The sequence below is a fragment of the Dermacentor albipictus genome, chromosome 1 (assembly GCF_038994185.2).
Source record: "Dermacentor albipictus isolate Rhodes 1998 colony chromosome 1, USDA_Dalb.pri_finalv2, whole genome shotgun sequence".
Lineage (NCBI taxonomy): Eukaryota > Metazoa > Arthropoda > Arachnida > Ixodida > Ixodidae > Dermacentor > Dermacentor albipictus.
Genome location: NC_091821.1, coordinates 422,891,441 through 422,916,239, shown reverse-complemented (window position 1 = coordinate 422,916,239; position 24,799 = coordinate 422,891,441). Strand labels below are relative to the sequence as shown.

General features: G+C 48.4%; 1 protein-coding gene across 1 annotated transcript in view; it reads right to left on the bottom strand.

Annotated features, from left to right (window-relative positions):
* Positions 1–2,304: 2,304 nt before the first annotated feature.
* Positions 2,305–24,799, bottom strand: part of LOC135896948 (uncharacterized) — a 183,355-nt gene continuing 160,860 nt past the window's right edge. The window contains exons 3-4 of the mRNA XM_065425499.2: positions 13,089–13,678; positions 2,305–7,412 (exon numbers count right to left, since the gene is read on the bottom strand). Of these exons, the coding sequence (XP_065281571.2) occupies positions 13,317–13,678 (362 nt within the window). The 3' untranslated portion in view covers positions 2,305–7,412; positions 13,089–13,316. The remainder of the gene's footprint in view (positions 7,413–13,088; positions 13,679–24,799) is intronic.

The following is a 24,799-nucleotide window of genomic DNA, read 5'->3' as shown; positions in this document are numbered from 1 at the left end:
TTACTGATACCGTTCAATTTTAGGGCTAAGTACGATGAGCTTGCTCATAAATAAATAAATAAATAAATAAATAAATAAATAAATAAATAAATAAATAAGCGAGAGTGCTGCGCGCTCACGCGTGACAGCAATATATATATATATATATATATATATATATATATATATATATATATATATATATATATATATATATATATATATATATATATATATATATATATATATATATTTATGTGGAGCCCAAATCCACGCGCCAGCTGTGCGGTTGGCTCTGAGTGACAGCAACGAATCTCGAAGGATGTGCTTTTTGCACACCACATGCGCCGGAAGAGATTGCGGAGCTCGAAATACGTCTTGGTCGCCACGTTTTAGACACCCCATTTTGCATCATGACTTCGTGACACATTCCTCTCCTGGATAACTAAACTGAAACCAAAATACTTGTTTCACAGAAACAAGTATTATAGCAAATTATTTAGAATGCTTTGACGCTTGGTAACATTTTTTTCCCGCGTTGTCAAAAGCACGAGTCTGCATAACGCAAAACAAAGAACGAAAAGAGGGAAATGTAGGAAACGTTATGTTAGTACTAATTCATTCCTCGAAAGGTCTGACAGGAATTGCGCCAGCAAAGGTGACCGGGGTTAAGGTTTACGATGACATCAATACAGGCATGGTCGCGAAGGTCCACGTAGAAATTCTTGCAGCGGCTGGCGAAGGCACTATAGTCCGATGATGAAACCCTAACTGGCATTAATTGCGCCTTGCATAAGCTCGCGTATCAAGGCTCTCTTTCTGGATGTCTAAATTTACTGTGCCTGACTGGGAACGTGCCCACATGTCAGAATATTCAACTGAGCTAGTTGGTTCATAGCTAAGACGAATTTGAACAGGTGAACTGCAAAAAAGAAACGAAGGACACATTTAGACAGACAAACAGCGATTTCCTAGCCTTTTCTCCTTCCTCTTTAGTTTTTATCTTCTTTCAGTCCAACTGTTCAAACTCTTGTCTTTGCCCACACGTACTGTAGTATATTAGTTACGTGCCACTACGCTGCAAATAAGGCGCTTTTTCTCCCTCTCTCTCTCTTTTTTTTCTCTGTGCGTGTTCTTGTGTATAGGCACCCGGCGTCTAGAATGTGATCCTGCCGATTAAAACAAAAAAAAAGTGCAGTAAAGAAAAGAACCTTTTCTTTTAACACACTACTCTTTCTCTTGATTGACCTTTACGGCTCTTCCTCAGCAGTCGGATATTCTAAATGAGTGTGTGCCACATATTTCACTGTCGTTTCTTTACGAGAGCGAATGAAGGGGGGGGGGGAGGGAAGGAGGGATACACACGGAGGTACGTAATTCTGGACAGAATAAAACGATAAACGAATTGATAAACCAGTAACGAGAACTAAGGCTATAATCGCTAATTTCGCCAAGACGATTTGACAGATACGCCGTAAAACGATACAATTTTGCGGTTCTTTTTTAGGCTCGAGGCCACAGCAAGCTGCACTGGAAAGCGACCGCAAGTCACCGGCGTCAAAAGGAGATAAATGCTCAATCGTGGCTGGAAGGGAAGCCGGTGGGCACAGCTCGTTCACAACAACGTAGAAAGGACTCCCTTCGACCACCCGAACTCCGGCGCATACAGCGCAAAACGCGCGCGGTGCGGCAACTGCGCGAGCTTCGTTCCTTTGCTTTCCTTCGCAGTGGCGCTCTTCGGGCCCATACCGAGCAAGTCTCGAGCGCGATGCGGACTGCCGCTGCTGCTGCTGCTGCTCGGCGCTGCCGGGGAGGCGCGCTCGCACAATCGTTCCCTCTGCGCTCGCTTTTGTGAAGGCGCTTCGCAGCCCAAACGTCGGGCGGCCCCGTTTATAGGAAGGGGGGGTCGCAGTCGCTTCCTGCGCGCCGAACTGGGTTTACTGTCGTGGAGCGGGATTTGCCTGATAATAGAGGCATCCACTTGCCTTCCTTTACCTCCTTCGCTCTCCCCCTTATCTCCCTACTTCTCCCCACTTCTTTTTTTTTTGCTTTACCCGCTCCACGAGTAAGCACGTGGCCGTTCGCCTACTATGCGATCGAGTCATTCCCTCTCTCGATTTTATTGTTCCTCATTTTCCCGTTCTTTTTTTTCTTTCTGCTCCAATTCGCCTGCCTCCCTTTGTGCGCGCCGTCTCGGGCCTATGCGGCGCCGCACAATCGCAACCCTCCCCCCCCCCCCCCTCCTTCCCTTGATTTCGTCTCGCTCAGCCGGCATTGCCCACCTCCCCCCCACCACCCGCTTCCTCCCCTTAGCGTCCGCCGGCTCTTCTTTTTTTTTCCAGTGGCAACGCAACGCTGAGGCCTAGCAAGCTAGTTCCCTCCGTTCTCTGTAGAGCAGACAGGCGCCTTTGCCGCCTCGGGGAAAAGAGGTTTGTGGGAGCAGGGAGGCGCTGCCTTTGGCCGGGGCCACCACGGCGAGCGCGCTGACGTTAACGCCACGGTGACCAATAGCGACGGACAGTGACAAATGGCCGGCACCCCCAGCGCTCGTGGAGCGGCCAGCAGCGCGGTCAGTCAGTCGGAGCCGACGCAGTCGCGCGGCAGAAGGGGAAGAAAAAAAAAAAAACGGGACCGGCAATGGGCGAGAAGTCCGTTCGTCGGAAGAAGCTTCGTTTTCGGCCCGCACTCGCCCACCCGTTACCGCTTCCATGCATGGTCACTTTCTTTCGTTTGCGCCGCGGTGCAGTGACAGTTATTGTGACACGTCCGAGAAAACGCTTGCCCCTCTGGCAGCCCCCGCCTGGTTGCGCGCAGTGCTCTAAATCTTGGCGGTTTATTTGTCTCCGTGTGTGTGTGTGTAGCGAGGAGGGGAGGGGTCTCCTCTCGCTCCCGTGTCTCGCACCTGCGGCTGCTAAGAGACGCGCCACTGTCTGTCTGTCTGTCTGTCTGTCTGTCGCGTTTTGGTTCCTGCAAGGGCATCACCTTGCATTCGTGTTTGAAGGATGGCGCGAAGATCTATCTGCACAGGACGAAAGAAAGACACTGAATGAACAAAGTGCTGTCCGGTCGTTCTGTTATTTTTTTTTGTCCTGTGTAAGTTCTCGCGCTACGATTAAAACATGAATCTCTAAAACCTTGTCCGGTTTATTATTCCCCCTGCTCTTCTATTCATGGCTGCGTTGCATGACGATACCACTTCATGCCTGACTCTCGTACATTGTAGGAAATATTGGTACCGAATTCGCAGACCGCGCTGGAGATGTTTAGTACGCCGTTATGTTAATTTTGCTGAAGTTGCGCGACTCTTACGCTGCTCTGCGCGGACTCGTTTTACTAACGCACCTTTCCAAGTTGTCCACCATTTCTTTATTTTTTTTGCTTACTTCATTCGAGGCTGCCGAATTCATGTGCTAGCGTGTCGTTACACCGTGCTTTCATTTATCTGCGTCATGATACGAGGCTTGAGGTAGATTTGTCGGCCGTGCGTCTTGAAGAAGCGAAACCGTCTCCTTGCCAGTCATTGCTGTACCCGCCACGGTGGCTTAGCGGCTATGGTGCTGCGCTGTTAAGCACGGTGTCGCGGGGTCAAATCTCGGCCGCATTTCGGTGGGGGCAAAGTTCAAAAACGCCCTTGTTCTGTGCATTGGGTCACGTTAAATATCCTCTGGTGGTCAAAATTAATTTTGCCTCATAATCAAATCGTGGTTTTGGCAGGATTCAGCTATTCCTGTTACGGAAGTCAGCCTTGCTTATGCATCACCCAGAAACGCATAGCGCAAGCAGACCCTTTCCAATGGTCTCTGTCAAAGCATCAAAGTGAGCGCTCCTAAAGCCTAGCATTTCGCGTAATGTAATCCTCGGGGGTTAGCGCTTCAAGCTGAGATCCAGACGCTTGAGCGCCGCAGGTTTACGTTCCAGCCCTTTCCGTCTTTGTAAAGTTTGCTTCTCCACGTTGCGTCACTGTCCAGTCCATTGCGCGTTTGGCAATAATTAACGTGATACTGAAAGCTGACCGTGGGCAGCTATCAATCTAAATCCGGACGTAGTGCCGTAGCGAGAATGGCCTGTACGTTTTCTATGTCGTAAAACAGGCGTGCCATGCACGTGTTCCTGGGGGTTGGCTGCGCCGTTCGCATGAAGGCATACGGGAAATCTTGCTCACTCGGCTCTGCGCGTACGAGCTATATTGAAATTCGAAGTGGGGCAAAACATCGACATCGTAAACCAGTAATGAATAACATAAATATGTGCCGCATTGTTTCTTAACAAGCGGAGTTAAGCCGGAGTATCTCACTCAACAGCCCCGCTTCGAAGCGTTGAAAATACGAGTAAGCGCGCAAACTATAAATGTAGACCAATATCAGACTGAAGTGTCTTTTCCGCGCACCGCACTCCTAACCAATAATGGTCTTTAGGTTCGGTTGGCTCGGATAGTAACACAATGGCCAAAAACATTGATTGCGTTTCTAACGTGTTATAACGCTGTTAAGGTCGCTAGTGTTGGTTGTTACTGGCTCGCTGGAATCGGAACCTCACTGCATCCATTTCTCTCATCATATATAGCGTAGAAACACTATGAGAACCAAGGGTTACATTTACTGCACTATAAACGGATATTCACTGTACGCAATGCTACTATGCGGAAGTTTGACTGCACCTTCTTCTGCAGCGGTTTGGTTAGGTGAGACGCCTCGGTGCCAGAGTACCCGAAGTTCAAATAGTCCTTACCAGGACACCTGTTGGGAGACGGCCAGTGTTTACAGCTTCACCGTCCTGTTCATAACTGCTTGGCAATGGCCGAGCGCGTTCGTACTTGTCTTTCCCGCTATCAAGATTGGCTTCAATCAGCTTTTACACAGCGATTTTGCACACGAACGGCCTTTTGAATTCGAATCTAGGTTACGATGGCACGGCTATATATCCTTTGACGACCTACACTCGTCGCGTACCTTACGCTGCGAATGGACATTGTGATCACTTTAGGGACAAAGAAAACGTACCTTGCGGCCATGCGTGGCCGCACAAGTACCGTTGTGTGCGTAGAGCAGAGAATCAGCTAGGAGTGAGGGAGTGTGCCACAAGGCGGCGTCGCGCTAGCAGCTGGCCGAGGCTTCGCTTTGTGTGTGCGCGCGTGCGTATGTGTGCCCAACTGCGCCGTCACGTATGTGTGTGTCGGCTGTGCAGCGCAATGCGAAAACGAAAAAAGGAAAAACGAAGCAACAATGGCAAGAGTTGACCTAGCTTTGGAATTCGTCGGTGTTTTCTGCTGCTATAGCCTGCTCCCGTCTTTGCACACACGTATGTATACATATACACCATATACATGTACATATATATATATATATCGTATAAGCTGTCTCTCTCACTCTCCCGATAACCAGGAGGTCGGTGGGGGGATGGGAAACACAAGAGTCTTGAGCCCTTAAGCGGAGGCGGCGCTGCCATCTCGCGCTCGTGCAAAGTGTTTCTTTTTTTTTTCTTCTTCCTCTTTCGGCTGTGTAGTAGTGGCGGGCTCTCTGTCTCTGTACACTACGATCAGCGTCTCCTTGCCGCACTGTGTGTCCTTTTTTTTGGCGATGTTGCTCTCTCTTTGTTGTCGTCGTACGGTGGCTGAGTGGAGGCACACGGGTTGTCTTCGTCGTCTTCTGTTTTGATGCGGCGGCAGCGTCGGCACTGCTACTTCTCCCCGCGGGTCTCCGGCACAACATTTTCTTTCTCTCCCTCTCTCTCTCTTTCTCCCATTTTCTTTTTTTTTTCACGGCGGTGTGGTTGTGCGGCGCGCTTTTATGTTGTTGGCGTCGTCGCGAAGGAAGCACTGGGATTGGCCCACCTCGATACCTAGACGACGAAGAACTAGTCGAAGAAACGAAATGTTCCACGAAGGGGGTGGTATCCTCCGTCGTTGTAGCAGAAGCCTTCTTCTTCTTCTTCTTCAACTTCTTCTTCTTCTCATTTTTGTTTTAGTAGCTTTTTTTTCTTTCTCTTCCCTGCTTGGTGTGTGCTGTTACATCGACGTGTTCTTGGTTTTGTGTGTGTGGTGTTAAATGCCTCCGTTTGTCTGTGTGTGGGAGTGTTGTGCCCTCGAAAGGCTGGATTATCCGGCCTCTTGCCGTAAATATATCCTGTTTTATTTCTATGCTGCGCCTTAGCGCCAGACGCCAGAGAACCCTGTCGAGGAGTCAACAGTATCTATAGGTGGACCCGCTTGGGTGCATTCTTTTCTTTTTCTTCATTTCTCTTATTTTCATCCGCATGATACCGCTTGAAAGCACGAAGCTCTTTTGGGCACTTGTAATACTCAGATGGGACAGCAAGCTTAACTTGAGTAACCTATCAGGCGGAAACATTTCGCTTGCCTCGCGAAATTTTGCTTAGAAATATAGGGTAGTACTTGCCAATTACTTTCAACGACTCTTCTTTCGTTGCTCACTTTGGAGTTCGCTTTGCGATACCATTGCCTGGTGCAACAACAACAGGTGAATTCTTCAGCGATAGCCGCAAGCAAGTTTTGGCACGCTTGTATACTTGTCAACTGCTTTATTTAGATGTAGAAACAAGCGATCCGAACGGATGTCATATGCGTTTCTCTAGCTTTAGGGACACGAATTGCAACAAGAACGACAGTTATCACTGAATGTCTGGTATGCCTCGGAGCAGCGAAAGTTCGTGGCAACTAATGCATAGCCACTTACGAGTAGTCTGTAGGGGTGCACTGAACATTTGACTGCGTTTGCATTTATTAGACGGCCAGGGAGATTCCGCTATCGGGCCGGATTACCCCACATTTGCCCATCTGCAGCCGAGATAGCTCCGGTTGAAGTTGGGAAAAGAAGAGAATTACAAAGTGAAGTTTCGTTATCACGCGAATACGGCTTTTTCGCCAACTCTCTGGAAGAGGCAATCAGAGCACCAAAGTATCAGGGCACACGGTCGTGAGGCAGCAGATTCGACAACCGGAGCTCGCCTTCTCGTCTCGGACGAGCGTGAGTTGCTAACACGTGTCCCCATCGCGCCAGAGGGCCGATTGTCTAACACTGTCTCGCTGTAGAACACTCAGAGAGGGAACGAGGTTCTCATTGCGTCTGGCTTCTGGAGTTCTTTTCTTTTTCTCCCTCGCATACGCGTGTCGGTGAGTGTGCGAGTGTGCGCGCGCGAGTGTGTGTGTGTGTGTGTGTTTGTGCGTGTTGCGCTTGAGATTGCGTGCCGGAAACCCGGAGAGGCTGCCGCGCACCGCTTCCGTGGTGGGGGGATGGCGGTGTGCCGTGGTGGCGGACTCGTTGTTGCTGTTGCTCGGTGAATGGGGACGTAGTCCACCGTGGGCGAGCCACCACTTTCCACCGCCGCTGCCGCGGCTGCCCTCGAGGGAATCCGGAGGCGGCGCTGGGGCTGGGCTGCGCTGCGCCGGTCTTTCTTGTGCTTTGCGCGCGAAGACCCTGCACCGAGAGACGGGGAAGAAGAAAAGCATTTGTAACAGCTTTGAAGGGAACAGTGCTAAAGACGAGGCAAGCGAGCGGCAAATACACACGCATAGAGCGCTGTGTTTGTGTGTGTATGTTTTGTTCAAAGAAAATCTTACCAACAAGCTCGTATTCAGAATTTCGTTAGCGATAGGCTAATTTCACGCCAAATAGCGCTTCAGCCCTGGCGCAAATTCTGCTAGTCGTAGTAGGCCTTACCCTGGGCTGAAGGTGTTTACCCCAAGGCAAGACGGCTTAGCCCTCGAGATCATCATCATCATCATCATCATCATCATCATCATCATCATCATGTCTACGCCCACAGCAGGGCAAAGGCCTCTCCCATCCTTCTCCAACTACCCCGGTCATGTACTACTTGTGGCCATGTTGTCCCTGCAAACTTCTTAATCTCATCCGCCCACCCTAACTTTCTGCCGCCCTCTGCTACGCTTCCTTTCCCTTGGAATCCAGTCCGTAACCCTTAATGACCATCGGTTATCTTCCTTCCTCATTACATGTGCTGCCCATGCCCATTTCTTTTTCTTGATTTCGACTAAGATGTCATTATCTCGCGTTTGTTCTCTCACCCAATCTGCTCTTTTCTTAACGTTACACCTATCATTCTTCTTTACATAGCTCGTTGCGTCGTCCTCAATTTGAGTAGAACCCTTTTCGTAAGCCTCCAAGTTTCTGCCCCGTAGGTGAGTACTGGTAAGGCACAGGTATTATACACTTTTCTCTTGAGGGATAACGGCAACCTGCTGTTCATGATCTGAGAATGCCTGCCAAACGCACCCCAGCCCATTCTTATTCTTCTGATTATTTCCGTCTCATGATCCGGATCCGCAGTCACTACCTGCCCTAAGTAGATGTATTCCCTTACGACTCCCAGTACCTCGCTACCTATCGTAAACTGCTGTTCTCTTCCGAGACTGCTAAACATTACTGTAGCTTTCTGCAGATTAATTTTTAGACCCACCCTACTGCTTTGCCTGTCCAGGTCAGTGAGCATGCATTGCAATTGGTCCCCTGAGTTACTGAGCAAGGCGATGTCATCAGCGAATCGCAAGTTATTAAGGTATTCTCTATTAACACTTATCCCCAATTCTTCCCAATCCAGGTCTCTGAATACCTCCTGCAAACATGCTGTAAATAACATTGGAGAGATCGTATCTCCCAGCCTGACGCCCTTCTTTATTGGGATTTTATTGGTTTCTTTATGGAGGACTACGGTGGCTGTGGAGCCGCTATAGATATCTTTCACTATTTTAACATATGGCTCGTCTACACCCTGATTCCGTAATGCCTGCATGACTGCTGAGGTTTCGACTGAATCAAACGCTTTCTCGTAATCAATGAAAGCTAGATATAACGGTTGGTTATATTCCGCACATTTCTCTGTCACCTGATTGACAGTGTGAATATGGTCTATTACTGAGTAGCCTTTACGAAATCTTGCCTGGTCCTTTGGTTGACAGAAGTCTAAGGTGTCCCTGATTCTATTTGTGGTTACCTTAGTAAATAGTTTGTAGGCAACGGAGAGTAAGCTGATCTGTCTATAATTTTTCAACTCTTTGGCGTCCCCTTTCTTATGGATTAAGATTATGGCAAATTCACCGTGGCATTATCCTCGGTTTTCTGCTCAATGTTGCCTCGAACCCAAGTACAACGGGGAAGCTCCGATAACTGTATGTGCTGTCATCATGGCGCCGACAATAGGCCACTGCACAAGTGCTCTGAACGTGGCGAAATCAACCCATTTGGCGGCGTTATCGCGCACGTAATTCCAGGCGTGACTTGCAGACAGAGAGGAAGTAAAGAGCAACATTGCAGCAGAGGCCAGGTTGCGCCGTTCCAGGTCAATCTTGAGCACGACTTCCCGGAGTGCGGTGATTCAGAATGACGCATACAATGTCGCCTTGTTGAATTTCGCCACGTTTTGCGTTTTGAGTGGACCAAATCTGGTGACACAGACGAAGAAATTTGACAGTATGTGCCAGACTTTGAGAGTGTATAGAATACGGCACATTCGTTTTGACTGTCAGCGCGCCACACCGTTCCAAGACGCGTGTTGTGTATCGTCTCCTTCTCTCGCAAGAAAGCGTGAAGGTTTCATGGCCGAAAACTTCGAAACAGTGAAAGTCAGCTAAACAACACAGGACGACTGCATTTTATTCAGCTTTGTGATCCTCATGTATGCTGCACAAACTCGCGCACAGGTCACATCTTTTTTTTCAAGACACGGCGTGAGCTTAAGGATACATAGCAAATCCTGGCTAGCTTGTGTAATTGCACTATGTAATTACAACTGCGCGAAGCTAGGACACGCTTGGAGAGAAGCACACGGGACTCAACGCTGAACTAACGCTGAACGTTCGTCCTGTCTCACTCTGTGCCTTTGCGTCTCGCCGATTTGCGGCCATTGCTATTCAAAATGCAATGTATGCATCTTGGTGGCGACACGTCAGGTGTCGAGATCCTTAGCTGATACTGCTCCGTACCTTACTAGACCGAACTTGTACACACATCAATGAAAACCATCTGTATACTGCAGTCTCGGGTGTATGTGGAAGTTATTCACATTGCATTCACGCGTCATCCACGCGCTGCCTCTCGCGATCTCCCGGTTATAGCGAGGTAGTCGCGCCACACTTCGCCACGCGTTTGCGATGTGCCGCAAGGAGACAGATTGTCCGCGCCAGCCAGTAGAGAATTTTAGTTTAGGAGACGCAAGCGGCTTGCGTCCCCTAAACTAAAGCTCTCTAATATATCGCGAAATGAAACACGTATAGGGCTGCGCTCAAATTTCGCGTTAGGGAGTATCGTAGTCGTCGGTGAAGTTTTTTTAGCTCTGCCATCTTTGCAGTCGAGGCGAACTTCCGATTTAATCTAGAAAGTATACACTGATTCTAGCTGGCTCACAGCGCCACCTTTTAAGACTTTATTCTGATAATGCATGACTTTGTGCTTTTGATTAAGCATGCCTGATAATGTGCGATGCAATTATGCACAAAAACTTGCTAATGTTGCCCATACTAGAATGCAAACATTGTTTTACATTATGGACGAAAAAGCCACTCACTATTCGAGAACCGATCCCCTATTCTATTCGCTTCCGGCTCTAATCGATTCGTACTCGATTCGGTCTCAAAATTTACTATTCGAACGCACCTACTTTGTATAAAGCGCCTTGCAGACACTTGTTTTGCTGAGGGCGGGGTCGTATTATGACAGTTTGTTTCGTGCGTTACAATTAAAGCGCGTCAGATGCAGGCGTCTTACGCTCACACTCGTAGGCTCGTCGACTGCGCTTCGCCAATAAGCGCGGCGTGGACTGTTGCTTGGTAAGGAGGCAGGAACCCGGCGTGTATGAATTCTATCGTTCCGCCGACGAAAATGTGCGCCTTCTGGTTTCAGCAGCCGGATTAACATATAATAAGTTTCTCTGTAGTATGATCTTCCCAGCTGCATTCGTGTAGGCGTGACACGAGCTGTCTACATAATAGTGAACCGCGTTAAAAAATGCGATACTTGAAGGAGAAAACAGGAGGAACAGCTCAAATTTGGGTGTTTTGGTGTGTAGTTCACCGTTATGAATGAGGCGCCGAGGAAAACACGGTGTGTAGAGGAATGTTAGTGCTCTATACTCGCACTCTCCACTAAGAGTCTAAGGAGGCACATTTTTGGGAAAGCACGTGAACAGCGTTTCCATACATCTCATATATACTTTGCCGAACCTCAGGCTGCACTGAGGTTCGGCAAAGTCACTTGGTAGCTGAATTTAAACGAAGAAGGTTGCGAATATTCCCCCTTGACTCTTCGCACTGGATCGCTCACTCTTGAGGCAGACAAAGCAGTAGTATTCAAGCGCTAGTAGCAGCGTAAATTTGCATTAGATGCCTCTATGCTAGCGTTTCCCCGAATAGATATCTGCGCAACGGTTCATATCTAATAGCTATTCCTTTTTGCTAGGTAATGTAGAAAAAAAAGCGTAAGTTGTACCAAATTAAACTGTAGTAAGATGCGTCCCCTAAGTGCACCCTAAGCGACTATACATATAATTGATGAGTCAGATATACTTCTCTGGAGTGATATGTTTTTCAAGAATTCTCCAGAATACCTGCCTTGCATGGTCCTGCGTAAAATCTAAAACTATAAATGGAGCTAGAAGTGACAGGCGTTAAGTTGAATATTACTCCTATAGTGCCCTCGCCAGACAAAATGCAAACTGCAGCACTAGTCTACATTCGGCAATATGCGAAGGGTACTTTCAGAAATTATTATGGTGCGCGTGATAAACTTAAGCGCCGTGAGGGTCCTGTAGTCTAGCGTATCGCATTTGTCGCATTAGAATGGAATAATTGGGCCTTCGCTCTATTCAGCTATAGGGTAGGCACGCCGTTGTAAATTGTCGGCGCGAGGTCACGCACTACCCTAATCCGTCCTTGCCGCAGAATCAATCTCCCGTGCTTCTGCTATTACATAGGCCGGTCCAGCTACATTGTGTTTACGGAGAGAGACGTTGAAACTCCTCAAGTCTTCTGTAGGGCATAGACCAAGTTAGACTCTGGTGTTGCAATAAAATTTAGCATGATACACGGTGTTGAAGGTCGGGCCATCTAGTAAAAGTGTCCCATAATGTCATCGTAAGGCATACGACGGTTCCAGAATAACTTTTTCGGCCAATGTACGTGATACATTAAAAGCTGGAAAATGTTCATTACTGACCTAATGACGACAATATTACTAGACGAAAACTGTAAAACACTACAAGGACACTTGGTGAACCTCCCGAGTTGATGCTTCCATGATGTCAGCCCTGTATGCTGTCACATACTTGCCGATACTGGCGTAATTTACGTTCACACCCTTCGCTTTCGCCAAAGCAGAGCATTGAAGGACTCTGGCCAAATCAAGATGTCGCTCCGTGCTTCTTTCTGATACGAGCAATCTTATGCTTATTCAAGGCTGTGGAAGTTCGGCTCAATCTGAAGGACGCTGACTTGACTAAACGGACGGTTCATGTCAAGCCTCTTCCTTTTCTTTTTTGATGGTTTCGGCGGGAAAACAACCAAGCACTTGCACATTGTTCGGCATATGCGAACATTCGGTTTAACCGGGTTCGTCTTAAGAGAAGCCTGCTACGAGAATTGGTTAAAAAAACTTCATTTCTCAACTCGCCCCTTTAGCTGTCCATAGATGCTAAGTGCCCATGGTGCGGAGAGAAACCAGATCTGTACCACATATCATGGGCCTATACAAATAGTGAGTCCCCAACTATCTATAAAATTAAAAACCCGAGTGCGGAACAGTGGGAGAGTATGCTTTTCAGCGTAAGCTTGGACGGCCAAAAGCGCCTAGTAGAGCGAGCTCGCGGGTTGGCCATACTCAGTGGAGCCTTGGACTAGGGCACCAACCCTGTGATTGCGGACAGAAGAATCCATCAGAAGATGAAAGAGGCCGTCTGAAGCCACGAAGATCTCTTTTCTAGAGCCCAATAAATGTTTTCCGATCCGATGCGGAACCGTGGCTATCATTTGGCTCAAGTAAGTTATCATGGCCGTATTGTCATCACACGAAGCTCAGTCGGCCAGTAGCTTGACGAAGGACAAACACCACGAGGACCATAGACACAGGCACCCGCAGACGCACCTCGTGTTCCGGAGAGGGCCCTCCCTTGTAGCAGCGGTGGCAGCCGCCGACGTCTCCGTCTGTGTTGGTGGCGGCGCGCATCTCACCGGCACGGCGGCCGGCGTCCTACGCGAGGAGGGTCGGCGGCTGCGGCGGTCGGATGGCGGCGGCGGCGGTGGCGTCGTCGCCGCTCTGGCAGTCGTCGTCTGCTGGCACGGAGGAGGAAGAGGAGGAAGGCGGCAGCCGGTGCTATGAGCAGAGTGTTCTGTGCCGGCCGCGGGTCCGGCCCGCCGCCCACCACACTGTCACCACCGTCACCACCGCGGTCACCGAGAGCGCACAGCTCGGTCGCTGCGTCCGCCCCCCACCACTGGCCCCACCAACACCACCAACACCGTCGGCGGCGGCTACCGACCCCGTGGGGCCGGCGGCCACCGTCGTGGTCGAGACCGAAGAAGAGTCCAAGGCTGTGGCGAAATGGTCGCCGTAACCGTCCGGGCTGCACGGCCGGTCGTCCATGAACGACACGTTCACGTGGCACGGCTCGTAGCAGTCCCCCGGCGGCCCGTACGACGAGTTGCTGATTGACGGTAGGTCCGGGATGTTGGGGTCTGCGCAGGGAGGAAAAAGGGGGGAGCATTTATCAAAAACGTCCCGCGCCAGACAGCGTCATTGCACTAAATGACAGGGCATGATTCGTATCATTTTAATCATCATTATCATCATGCTCATCAGCATCAAAACCAGCAGCACATAGAATAAAATCAACTGACAATATGAAAACCAGCACTTCAGATGGTCCCATTAACCGAATTTCTGCGGGTGCTAATATCTGGATCATTATAAAATTCTATAGGATGTCTACACTAGGCGTTCCTTTCCTGTAGGATATCTTCGAATAGTGCCTGTTGAAATCGAGCCCACAGAATGCATTTTTTTTATTGACCTCTGTTAGAAGCTGTTGCCTGAGATGGAAGGTTCGATGATGTCGGTATTATGGCACGGCCCTGCGGACTGCACGCGGGTGTTCGCTCCTTATTCCGCTCCTCTTCCCTTTCCAGCGGCAGTGGAACAGGCGGTCACTTAGCTATCGCTACACCGCGGAAGGGCCAGAGGTCAGTTTTTATCGAACCTCTGTTGGGGGGAATTGAGCTCTCGCTTCTCATTTCCAGCACGGTGCGGCCACGAGAGAGAGCGTACATAGAGGATACCTCTTCGGACCCACCTCTCGTCTGACGGCTCCTTTTGGTAATAGCTCGGACTCTGTCTACGGTGTTTTCCACCTACGGTGAGGGCGTGTCTCACTTCGCTCCTTCCCGATCACTAAGCTGAAAAGCGGTGCCTAGTGCTCGTAATGCGGTCATAACGCAGTGATCCTCCCACACCACTCATTGAAGCCTCACGCTAACGGATATTGCTCTATGTTCTCGCGACCCGGCCCTTCGGCCACTGCGAGTGTACGCAGCATGGCCAAGGGGAGCATTCATTTGCGATGGCTTACGCCGGAGCACCTCAGCCCTGCAGCGACGTGCTGGCGGCGGTTCCTAATTTATATGCATGCGCCTTTGGTGCGTGGATCATCACGTGCCACGCGGTAAATGCGCCTGCGCAGTGTCGTTTGTCGTGGGAAGTTTGGGTGCAATTCAGCTTCTTTTTCGTCAAATTGGACACTATACAGTGTTTCCTGCGGCGCGCCAACACTCACGCGGCGATAGCTTACGTGGCCAAACGGAAGTCCGAACTCGCAGTGGTCGGTTATCCTGCGAATGGTGTAGTGATCACAATTGCTGAAGTGTCAATAAGTTTTACTTTCGAATGATTAAATTTCAAGAGGAGACAGAGACTACAGGATGTGTGCCTGACATGAGGCCCACGATTGAAGCGGCTTTAAAAGAGCAAGCCGCTGCGGAGATAGCTGACCGTCTGCCACACTTCTGCGCTCCGATTCCGAAACTTGCGCCCAAGAGAGCGTCACACATGCCGCCTACGTGATGCTTGAAGCTGTCGTGACGCGAAGCAGCTCACTGTGATTGCCGACAGTGCCGAGAAGTCCAATCTGTAGTCGCCAACTTGTACTGAGGGGGATGGTCGGTCGTCCACAGATGCACGTTTGTGTGTGCTGCACTTATGCGTTTCTGCACACTTGTGCGTGTGATGCGCACACGATGTGTGAAGCGCGGCTCCGAAAAAACCGTCATCAAGAGAGAGTCATACGAGGGTGTCGTAAAGGCGCACGGAAGCCCGCGCAAAAGAAAACGCCAGCGTAGATTCTGCACACAGGCACACGGAGCGTGGGCGGAAAGCGTAAGGACATGTTCAGAAGTTGCAAGTGGCGACAGGACTGGCTCGTCATAAATTACAATGTGCCTATAGCACAGCTACGTAAGGGGACACAATTAGTCCATTAGAAACTGTTCCTAAAGTTCCACGGCGTGCTCGCGAAGTTATTACCGCTGTCAGTTACTTTATACGCTCCGGTTCATGTACGAGCACAGACGCGCAGTAAACTGTGGCGGTTTCCGAAAACGCGAGCCCGTTTTAGTTTATTCAAGCTAACCGCTTTAACGGGGCGAAGTCAGACGCGTTAAATATAACGAGCCAGGGGGGAAGCTCCGAGCCTGATATAACCACCGTCTTCAACGCTAGCCTCCAAAGACACTGAATAGAAGGCACATCGCGCGAGCTGAACGCGGAGGAGCCGTGCATGAAAACCCTTTTTTTCCAGTGACTCGAGACTTGATCAGGAGAGATCGAGGACCGGGGCTCGCTGTTATATAGCGTTGCAGCCGGCCGCCTCGTCCTGTGTACCCTGCAGTCTTTACCTTTGCCCGAGCTGTGATTAATGGAGAGACGGGACGCAGCAAAAGAAGATGAGGAGAAGGAGGGTCCGCGGCTCTGCGGAGGGCGAGCGGCCGGAAAGAAAAGAAGACGACGGCGAAGAGGTTGCCTCGCTCCACTAGCTCTATCGCGCGCGCACGCGCGCCAGTCGCTGCTTCCACCCCCCCCCCCCCCCTTCTATATACACGGTGTATTTATATCGCCTCTGCACCGGCAGAAGAGGAGCGATCTATATACACAGTACGCGCGCGCGCGCCCTCTCCGAGAACACACGCACGGACACACGTAGGGAAGAAAGCAAGAGCAACCGCCCACCCACACACAAACAAAAAAGTAGAAGCAGGCACGGCGGGCAGCGACGAGAAAGCTAAGAAGAAGCAAAAAATACAAAGAGAAAAGGAAGGATAAAGAGAAGATGCCAGACGAAGAAGAGATCGCTCTGCAGTGGTGGTGGTGGTATTGGTGCCGCGGACGAGCCGGGCGGCGGTCAGGGGGGAAAGAGGTATAAAGCACAGAGGTTGTCGAAACAACCTAGCGGATCAACGAGTCTCCTCCTCCTCGTCTTCCCCACCTTTACTCGTGCCTTTCTCCTTCCGTCGCTTACCGCACCAAAGGGATCGCCGCCGGCCGCGACGGCAAACCAATGCCACGTCGAGGAACAGCGCTGCACCTCCGACGAGAGCAGAGCTGAGGGGGGTATCGTGTCGTTCTTTCGCTTCGCCTTCGTCTGGCCGCGTGTGCGTCTGTGTGTGTGTGTGTGCGCGCGCGCATGCAGAGACTACGCCTGACTCTCTCCTTTATTTTCCGCGGGCTTCTGTGTGCGTTTACTGGGCTCTCTCATATGACTCTCTCCTTCGCCCGCGCTTTCGTTCTCTCCTTACTTTTTTGTGTGTGTTTGTTTCATGCATTCGTACGCGGACGTATAGTAAGAACGTGCGCGAGGAGAGTGTTGGCGGTGGCCTGATTAGATCGGTACGGTCGCCCAGCGGCTGTGTGGGGTGTTTCGATGAGGAGCACGGTTACGGGGCTTCAAGCATCGGTTCCACCACCGCGCTTTTCCGAAGGAATTCGTTTTTTTTTTTTCAGCTCTCGATTGCTTATTTTGACGCGATTCCAGTTTCTGCACCAGAAATGCTTGCACGAAAATCATTACCACTTGTAAAATGGAGAGTTTTCTAGCATGTGAATGCTTAAAGCTTAAAAGAAGAAAGAAAAAGAAATGCACCATGCACAATCGACTTTCCCTTCGGACGAAGCAATTGTGGCCTTCCTCAGAGCCATAGACTTTTCATTCCTGATGTACAGACACGATTTGAATAGGAAGAAAAAAGCTGATAAGATTGCTTGCTATGAGTACCTACATCGGACTGCGACGAGCGAACGCCCAATAGCTGGTTTCGAAGCATGGCGCATTCAGAAACGTACATTTTAGAGCCTGTATTCAGCCCCTGTCGTACATTCAGGCGAAACTGGAAACAAAAGGTTTGATTCTTTACGAAGTGGACCCTCAACTCAAATACAAACCGGATGCAGAAACGTTGAAAAGTGCCGAAACACTCATTTATCGACTGCGCCTTGGGACAGCATACACCAAACATTTTCTATATCGCATAAAACGGGCTTCTTCACCGGCTTGCGACTGTGGCAACGACGATGAGTATGTTCGCCATCTACCCCTCGAATGCACCACATGCGCGACACAGAGGCGACAGCTAGAGCAAGAGCTACACTCCATTGATCCTCGCCGACCTTTCTCACAAAATTGGTGGGCCCATGATCATCGAAAATAGCACAACGAAGAGCATTGAACTCACTCGAACATGTTTACGAAGACACGGGCACACTTGACTAGTATTAGATTCGGGCATTGTTTTCCTTTGTGGAAACACGCTGCATGTACCAATCAATCAATCAATCAATCAATCAATCAATCAATCAATCAATCAATCAATCAATCAATCAATCAATCAATCAATCAATCAATCAATCAATCAATCAATCAATCAATCAATCAATCAATAAATAAATCAATCAATCAATCAATCAATTAATCAATCAATCAATCAATCAATCAATCGGTCGATCACGAGCTGTGAAGAAAGCGCGCGAAATGTGGGAAAAAAAGGCAAAGACGTCACTACACGCCTGCGCGTATGGATAGCAGTACTCTCAATCGTGTATCAAAAGAACGAAGCCCACATACCGGTTGGAAGCCGACCAGCGTGTTTTCATCCATGTTCGGCGGTCGCCTATCACCTGTCATTCAGAACTGCAGCTGATTCTGATCTTCACGACGACATTGTGCGCGGGACGCCGTGGCTGATGGCTTTTTTTCTTTTGCAATCGGCATGCAGGCTTCGTTCTTTCTAAATACGATTGAGAGCACGGCAATCCAGACGCGCAAGCACGCAGTGACTTAATTTGTTTTTTTTTTTATTTTGCGGTCTTTTTATTCTTTAGAACAAGGAGCAAGAACCACGCAAAATTTCCCGTCGCGGAATCGACTTTATTGGTTATTTATGAGCATGCTCTGAAGCTTTTCAAATGTTACTTATGCCCTCAAACGAATATTTAAAAATTTTGCCTAATAAACCTAAGTAATTAGCTTGCTAATCACACTGCAAAAATAGTCTGAGTAACTAAAGAAGACTACGAAAATATGTCGTTGGTCCCATTCGTTTAACTGTGCATCAATTTAGTTATGAAGTTTGATACGAATTACGCGAAACGTCCATTATAAGGGGATCCGGCTATGTTGTTCGCGGCTCGAAGCAGGCAATTTTTCTTGCAATATGTTTAATTGCACAATTAGTCGAGATTATTCAATTAATTTCGCAAGTCCCGAAGCTAAGGAAATAAATCCAACCGGAAGGTTGTGAAACGCTCTGGCAAGCGTCCTGAGTCAGTAGCTAGTTACTTCCGCTCTATTGCGCAATAGCCTTTTCCCGCGTTAAAAAGAAAGACCGCAAAGAATAAAAAAGACCCGCTTGACCAGACGTTTGCGCGCTGCGATCGCAGTGTTCTAACGCTTGTCGCGCAAGAATGAACAATAATTTTAACTTATAGTGCATTGCTGCTGATCAAGTGACAGTGTTACAGTGACGTTACATATGTCAACAGTGACGTTACATATGTTACACTTGTATAGACGCATTCCTCTGCTATTTGATGCTGCCGCAGCAATGTCTGTCTGCATGCTTTGCTGTCAATGTGAAACTTACGTCACAAAGGCAAAGCCCAGCGAGAATTCATGTCTACCTTGCAAATTTTGCAATTAACGCTTCGTGTGAGTTGCTTCTGTGGATGCTATGACTTCGACTCCCATGGTCTTCGGCTTCGCGTTCGGGCCACCATGCTCACTTCAGTAGTTTTATACCTTACATTGCTTGAAGCAGCTGGCACACCAGCTACGTAATATACTTCAGCGCTGGACGCTTAGTCGTTTGCTGTTGTCAACACTGCATACAACCAAACTGAACTTTGGTTATCGGTGAGACTTTAAGTGACTCCTCTGGTAGAGTAAACATTGACAATGCTGACGCGAGCTCTCGCATTAGTAGAACGGCCTCTAGGTTAGCATCGATTGGCTTCCGCCACATCGGCGTCGTCTGTGTGCGACAGTGCCGCTTTGAAGTCGCGTTTAAAGCCTAAGAAGCAAAAAGAATGCAGGAGCGGAGCTAGTTTTATGTGATTTTGTTGTCTAATTGAATTTTAAAAAATGAGCACATGTATACTTTCAAAATGAGAAGCTTCTTCGTAGCTTTTTAACTCGATGCTGTTGCGAAAGGCAGAAGAACGATTGAAGAAAAGTTGCACAGAAACCCAGAGATACTGCGAATGTTTCGTAGGCTGGCCACTTTGATTCTTCGTAGGCTGGCAAACTAAAGAATTCGTTAACTGTGATTCAAAAATATCCTATCCAACTGATTTATCTCCTAACAGTGACGACGTATGGCGAACATGAATCAACGTAACGGGAAATGTCCGAAGTCATTCTGTCTATGTGTCACAGCGTCGCCGATTACGTTGCAGCATCGCACGAAAATAACTGCGTAGAAAACCATCGACGATGATTGTCATCGTAAACGAATAGCCGAACGCTTACAGAAAGTTTCCAGGCGTATATTTGTAGAAGACCGAACCATCAGAAAACGTGGCGTTAACCGGCGCGTCAGATGCGGAAGCAGAGGTGCCCGTACAAATAAGCCAATTTGTCTCATGAATGTTGTCTCCAGAAGCGCCAGGGCCGGCGTGGAAGGCGGCTGTCATCCTTCTCTCCCGCAGCCGCCGCAGTGGGAGAGGGCGGTGGAAGTATATAGGAGCGCTGTCTATCCCGGGCGCTCGAACTCGTCACGTAAGCGGTCAGATGCCCTCCACAGCTCTCCGAAACCGCGCGTGCGTCTTGGAGAGAAATAACAGTGAAAGCGCGCCCCAACTTGAGTGCGCGAGAACAGGCGACCCTTGCATCGATGGCGAAAGTCCGACCACCGTCAACAACCGACCATAAAAAAAAAAGCAGGCGGAGGAGCCTCCGCTTTAGAATTCTAGGTCTAAGCAAACTCTTAAGGAGAGGGCTACGCAAAGAACGCTGACAGACTGAAGAGAGCGCCCCCCCCCCCCTTTCGAATTTTACTACACAGTCTTCAACGGTTCCACTGGCAGCTACCCTGGATCTAACTCCACATATATGCATATATCCAAAAATTCGCTGCGATGTTTCTACTCCCCTGCCGGCGACAATTTCTTGAAAACAAATATACGAAAATACCTTCCGGGGTTGATCTTTATAGATGTTACCTAATTTTACGATAGTTCGCGTGCCCTAGTGCACCCTCCTCTACGCTTTAGAGGTTGCTTGTAACCTCCAGAGTTTCTTGCAACTTTATCTAATTGCAGACATATGGATCTTAACAGATACACTAAAAAAAGACTCACAAGCCTCTGCAACGATGTACTCTCAATATACAAACTTTAAACCGGCTGCCCCAATCTTACTGCCTGTGCGAAGTCCCTGAAAGCCACCCGTGAACAAACACTGAAGACCGGACAGACGGATTAACGACGCGCTCGTGACGCTGTCATATTGCGAAGTAACACGAAGAAGTGAAACGCAGCAATAGATTGAAACTGATGGTACTCCATGCTCGGGCAGTCTGCGCGTGCCGTTCATCTCATCCTCCTTGGCGTTTGTAAGGTGCTAGACAAAATACTATCTTACATACAGGATCAAACACACTACAAGAGTGACCGGTCATGCGCAAGCCACTTCGCTCAGAGTGTTAAGTGGTCTAGTTCAAGTTCGGTCAGTCGGGCGAAATTACCGGTTTTCACCGCTGAGCAAATCACCGGCCGCATCACTGCGGCACAGGACTCGAGACCTAAAAGCGTCGAGGCTTCCCGAGGTCTTCTGATTGCGACGACACTTGGACACACACGCCTGCGCGCACGCGCACATACACACAAACACACACACACACACACACACACACACACACACACACACACACACACACACACACACACACACACACACACACACACACACACACACACACACACACTTGCCAGAGAATTTGGAGGAAGGCCGGCATGGGCAATCGTCACCAGGTCGGCGGCCGCGCAGCAGCGACGAACAACGCCAAAGCAAACAAGAGAGCCTCGTCCGGCGATCCCGACAATCTTTCGCGTCGCCGCCCAGGCGACGTCGAGACCGCACCGAGCAGACAGGGCGAAAGGGAATCGTGGAAATGGGAGGGAAGCGAAAACAAGGTGGGACCCAGGGTAATAGCACAGGAAATGGAGATCGCCGGAAGGACGCTCCGAGGTGTGTGTGTTTGATCGAGGCTATCGAGAAAACAAAGGACTGATCGAGGGTGTTGGCAGTGACAGCAGGGTCGGACATGTTCGCGAAAAAAATATACACAAATGAAACAAAGTGGGAAAAAAGAGAGAGAGGGAGAACGGTGGGACACTACGCTGAAGCACTTTCTCGTGCAGAAGCAGCCGTCGCGTCGCAGGGCGTTATGGAGTTCTGTCTTCTTTTTCCTTTTTTTGTGCTGTTCATTGTGTCCTGAACTTCTGAGCCATTTTGTGTGCGCTAAGAAGAAAACTCACCTGGTGACGTTGCTTAATTGTGTGGCCTTGCTGACTTCAACACCGCTCGGGCATTTATTGGAATATTTCTTTCTTTTCATTTTTTTTTAATGACTTAGCTGGACCACAGAGCTTCGTACTAATATTTATTGAAGGCGGTCTCTTTCAGCGCAAAGTCTGCTTGGAAAAATGACTGACGTAACGAACGAAAATAGGTGGGCTGCGAAGTTATCAGGTACTTCTTTCGAAACAATGTTGGCTCGCAGTTGAGTAAAAATAACAAGGAACTGATTAGTAATCATTGCGCTAGCTTATTGGTAAGCGCCAGAGAAAAGGGAGCCCAACGTAAAGTCAAAGATGCAGAAGCGGTATTCTGAATAGACGCCATCGAAAGGAAGTATGCTATGGAACCATTTAGATCAACAGAAAGTGAAATCACAATTGAAATGTTTTACGATAATTCAGAAAAGGGCAGTGCCTTACTGTTCTGATCAATATCAGGGCGTCTGAATATGCTGAGTTACGGGAGAAAATTTTCAGACCAAGATGATTTGTGATAGCGTGTAGAAATTTCTGGAAAATCCCAGCAGTGCGCCTTTTTCAACGCTTACTCGTTGCATCGTAGCGCTTTCACGTTCTACACATGATTTCTACGGCTGTTGAATCACTGCCAGTGCTACACTTTCTATAGTAGAAATGTTAGTATCCAATACTACTATTGTGTCCGCACTGTAGTTAACCCTCTCTCCTTTCCTTTTGACCTCTCCGCTACAATGTACCTCGTATACCACGGAATGCCCTCCTTCTTATCTGATGCACATTTCTTTTTTTTTTCAAGCGTTGATAGCGAAAAGCGCACGCACGTCGCTAGAGGTCGCCGGTGAAGCACACCACCGTCAAATATTGATAATGAAGGAAAAGGTCGTACATTATATAAGTAAAATGCAGCCAACTAATTTAAGAAATAAAAAGAAGAACAACAAGGAAACCACACACGCACACACACACAAACACACACACCCACACACACACACACACACACACACACACACACACACACACACACACACACACACACACACACACACACGCACACACACACACACAACGTTTAGTGCCTCGCTAAGCAATGTAAAATTATAATTTTAAATAGAATTTTAAATAGTACGGCCAACTGTTCCAACACGTTCCATTTTCACTTTCGATAAAGAGATGAAAACAGAAAAAAGTGAGAGAGAGAGTCGAGTTTCATTTTGCAGGTGCACGTACGCTATGTGCGTTAAATGTTGCAATGAAACCCGGCCGTGGGGGCACCATAACAACTAAGCGACGCGCTAATGCAACGCATAAGCATTAGGTGCTCAGCGGCCATTAGCAAGTGAAACGTTTATTGCTCTTTTTCTTTCTTCGCCTTGAGCTGCGAAGATAACTCAAGAAATTGCATAAGGGAAGTGCGCAAAATTAGAAACGCAACGCTCTTTATATTGGTACGCATTTTGATTTCGTTCATTGAAGCAATTGAAACCACGGAAGCGTGCAGGTAAAGCTGGCGAAAACGGAAAAAAAGATGGAAACGTGAAAAGGTACCAGTACAAGAAGAGAAACGTTTGAAGAAGGGCTAAGAGTCATCACGGTAGGTAGCAGGCAGCGTTTCAAATGTTTGAAGTATATAAGAAAAAAAAAAACGTTTCAGGACAGTGGAATCTACACAATAACCACTTCTTTTTTAAAGAAGGTATTGATAGCCGTGACAGACGTCAGTAAACACGCGATAATTACTGATAAACTAATTATTTTCTAAGGATTACTATAGTTAACTTCTTGGTCATTAATTGCAATATGGCTCACGTTTAGACTGCGGAATCGCGGCCTGTAAACGCACGGGGAATGTATGTTTAGTAGGTTTCCCGAGACTAGCATCAGTTTCGAGATGAGCTTCACCAAATTCTTTTTTCTCAACGTTCTCTGGTGTTGCACTATGTTTTATCCCGCATTATGCCAAGGAGATTACCTAAGAAAGTATAAACTCAAAAGACAATGCATTTCTCCACAAGGTTGGAAGGAACCATCTTCAGTACCGCAAATGCAACATGTACAATAAGTTGCTTTACAATGCATTATTTGGTAATCAGAATATTTACCTACTCAGCGATTACTGTTTACTGAAGTCTCTGCTTTTATCATTGCAATGTTGATATGAGGCGTTATCGCCCATCGTACTGCCGTAAAAAATGTGAAATTTTCTAATTGGAATCGCATATGGTATGAACGTTAAAGAGTAATGCAAATTCCATAGTTTTAACCACTGTAAATGAGACGCAAAGTTTTGACGCCATTGCAGTGACGAACATTAGGGATGGACGTCTACAGTCACAGACTGTTCGTGCAAAAACGTGACGTTAGCATCCTGTAAATCTGCCGTGCAACGGCTCTAATTCCTTCGACAGCATCGGTTTCTCATTGCAACGCTGCCATTCTATGCCAGTTTCTCGTAGTAGCCTCCACTAATGCATACAACTATTGCAATAAAATGGGCAACACCCGCGTGGTTGCTCAGTGGCTATGGTGTTGGGCTGCTGAGCACAAGGTCACGGGATCGAATCCCGGCCACGGCGGCCGCATTTCGATGGGGGCGAAATGCGAAAACACCCCGTGCGCTTAGATTTAGGTGCACGTTAAAGGACCCCAGGTGATCGAAATTTCCAGAGTCCTCCAATACGGCGTGCCTCATGACCAAAAAGTGGTTTTGGCATGTAGAACCCCATAATTTAATTTTTAAAATGGGCAACTCTTTCATGTGC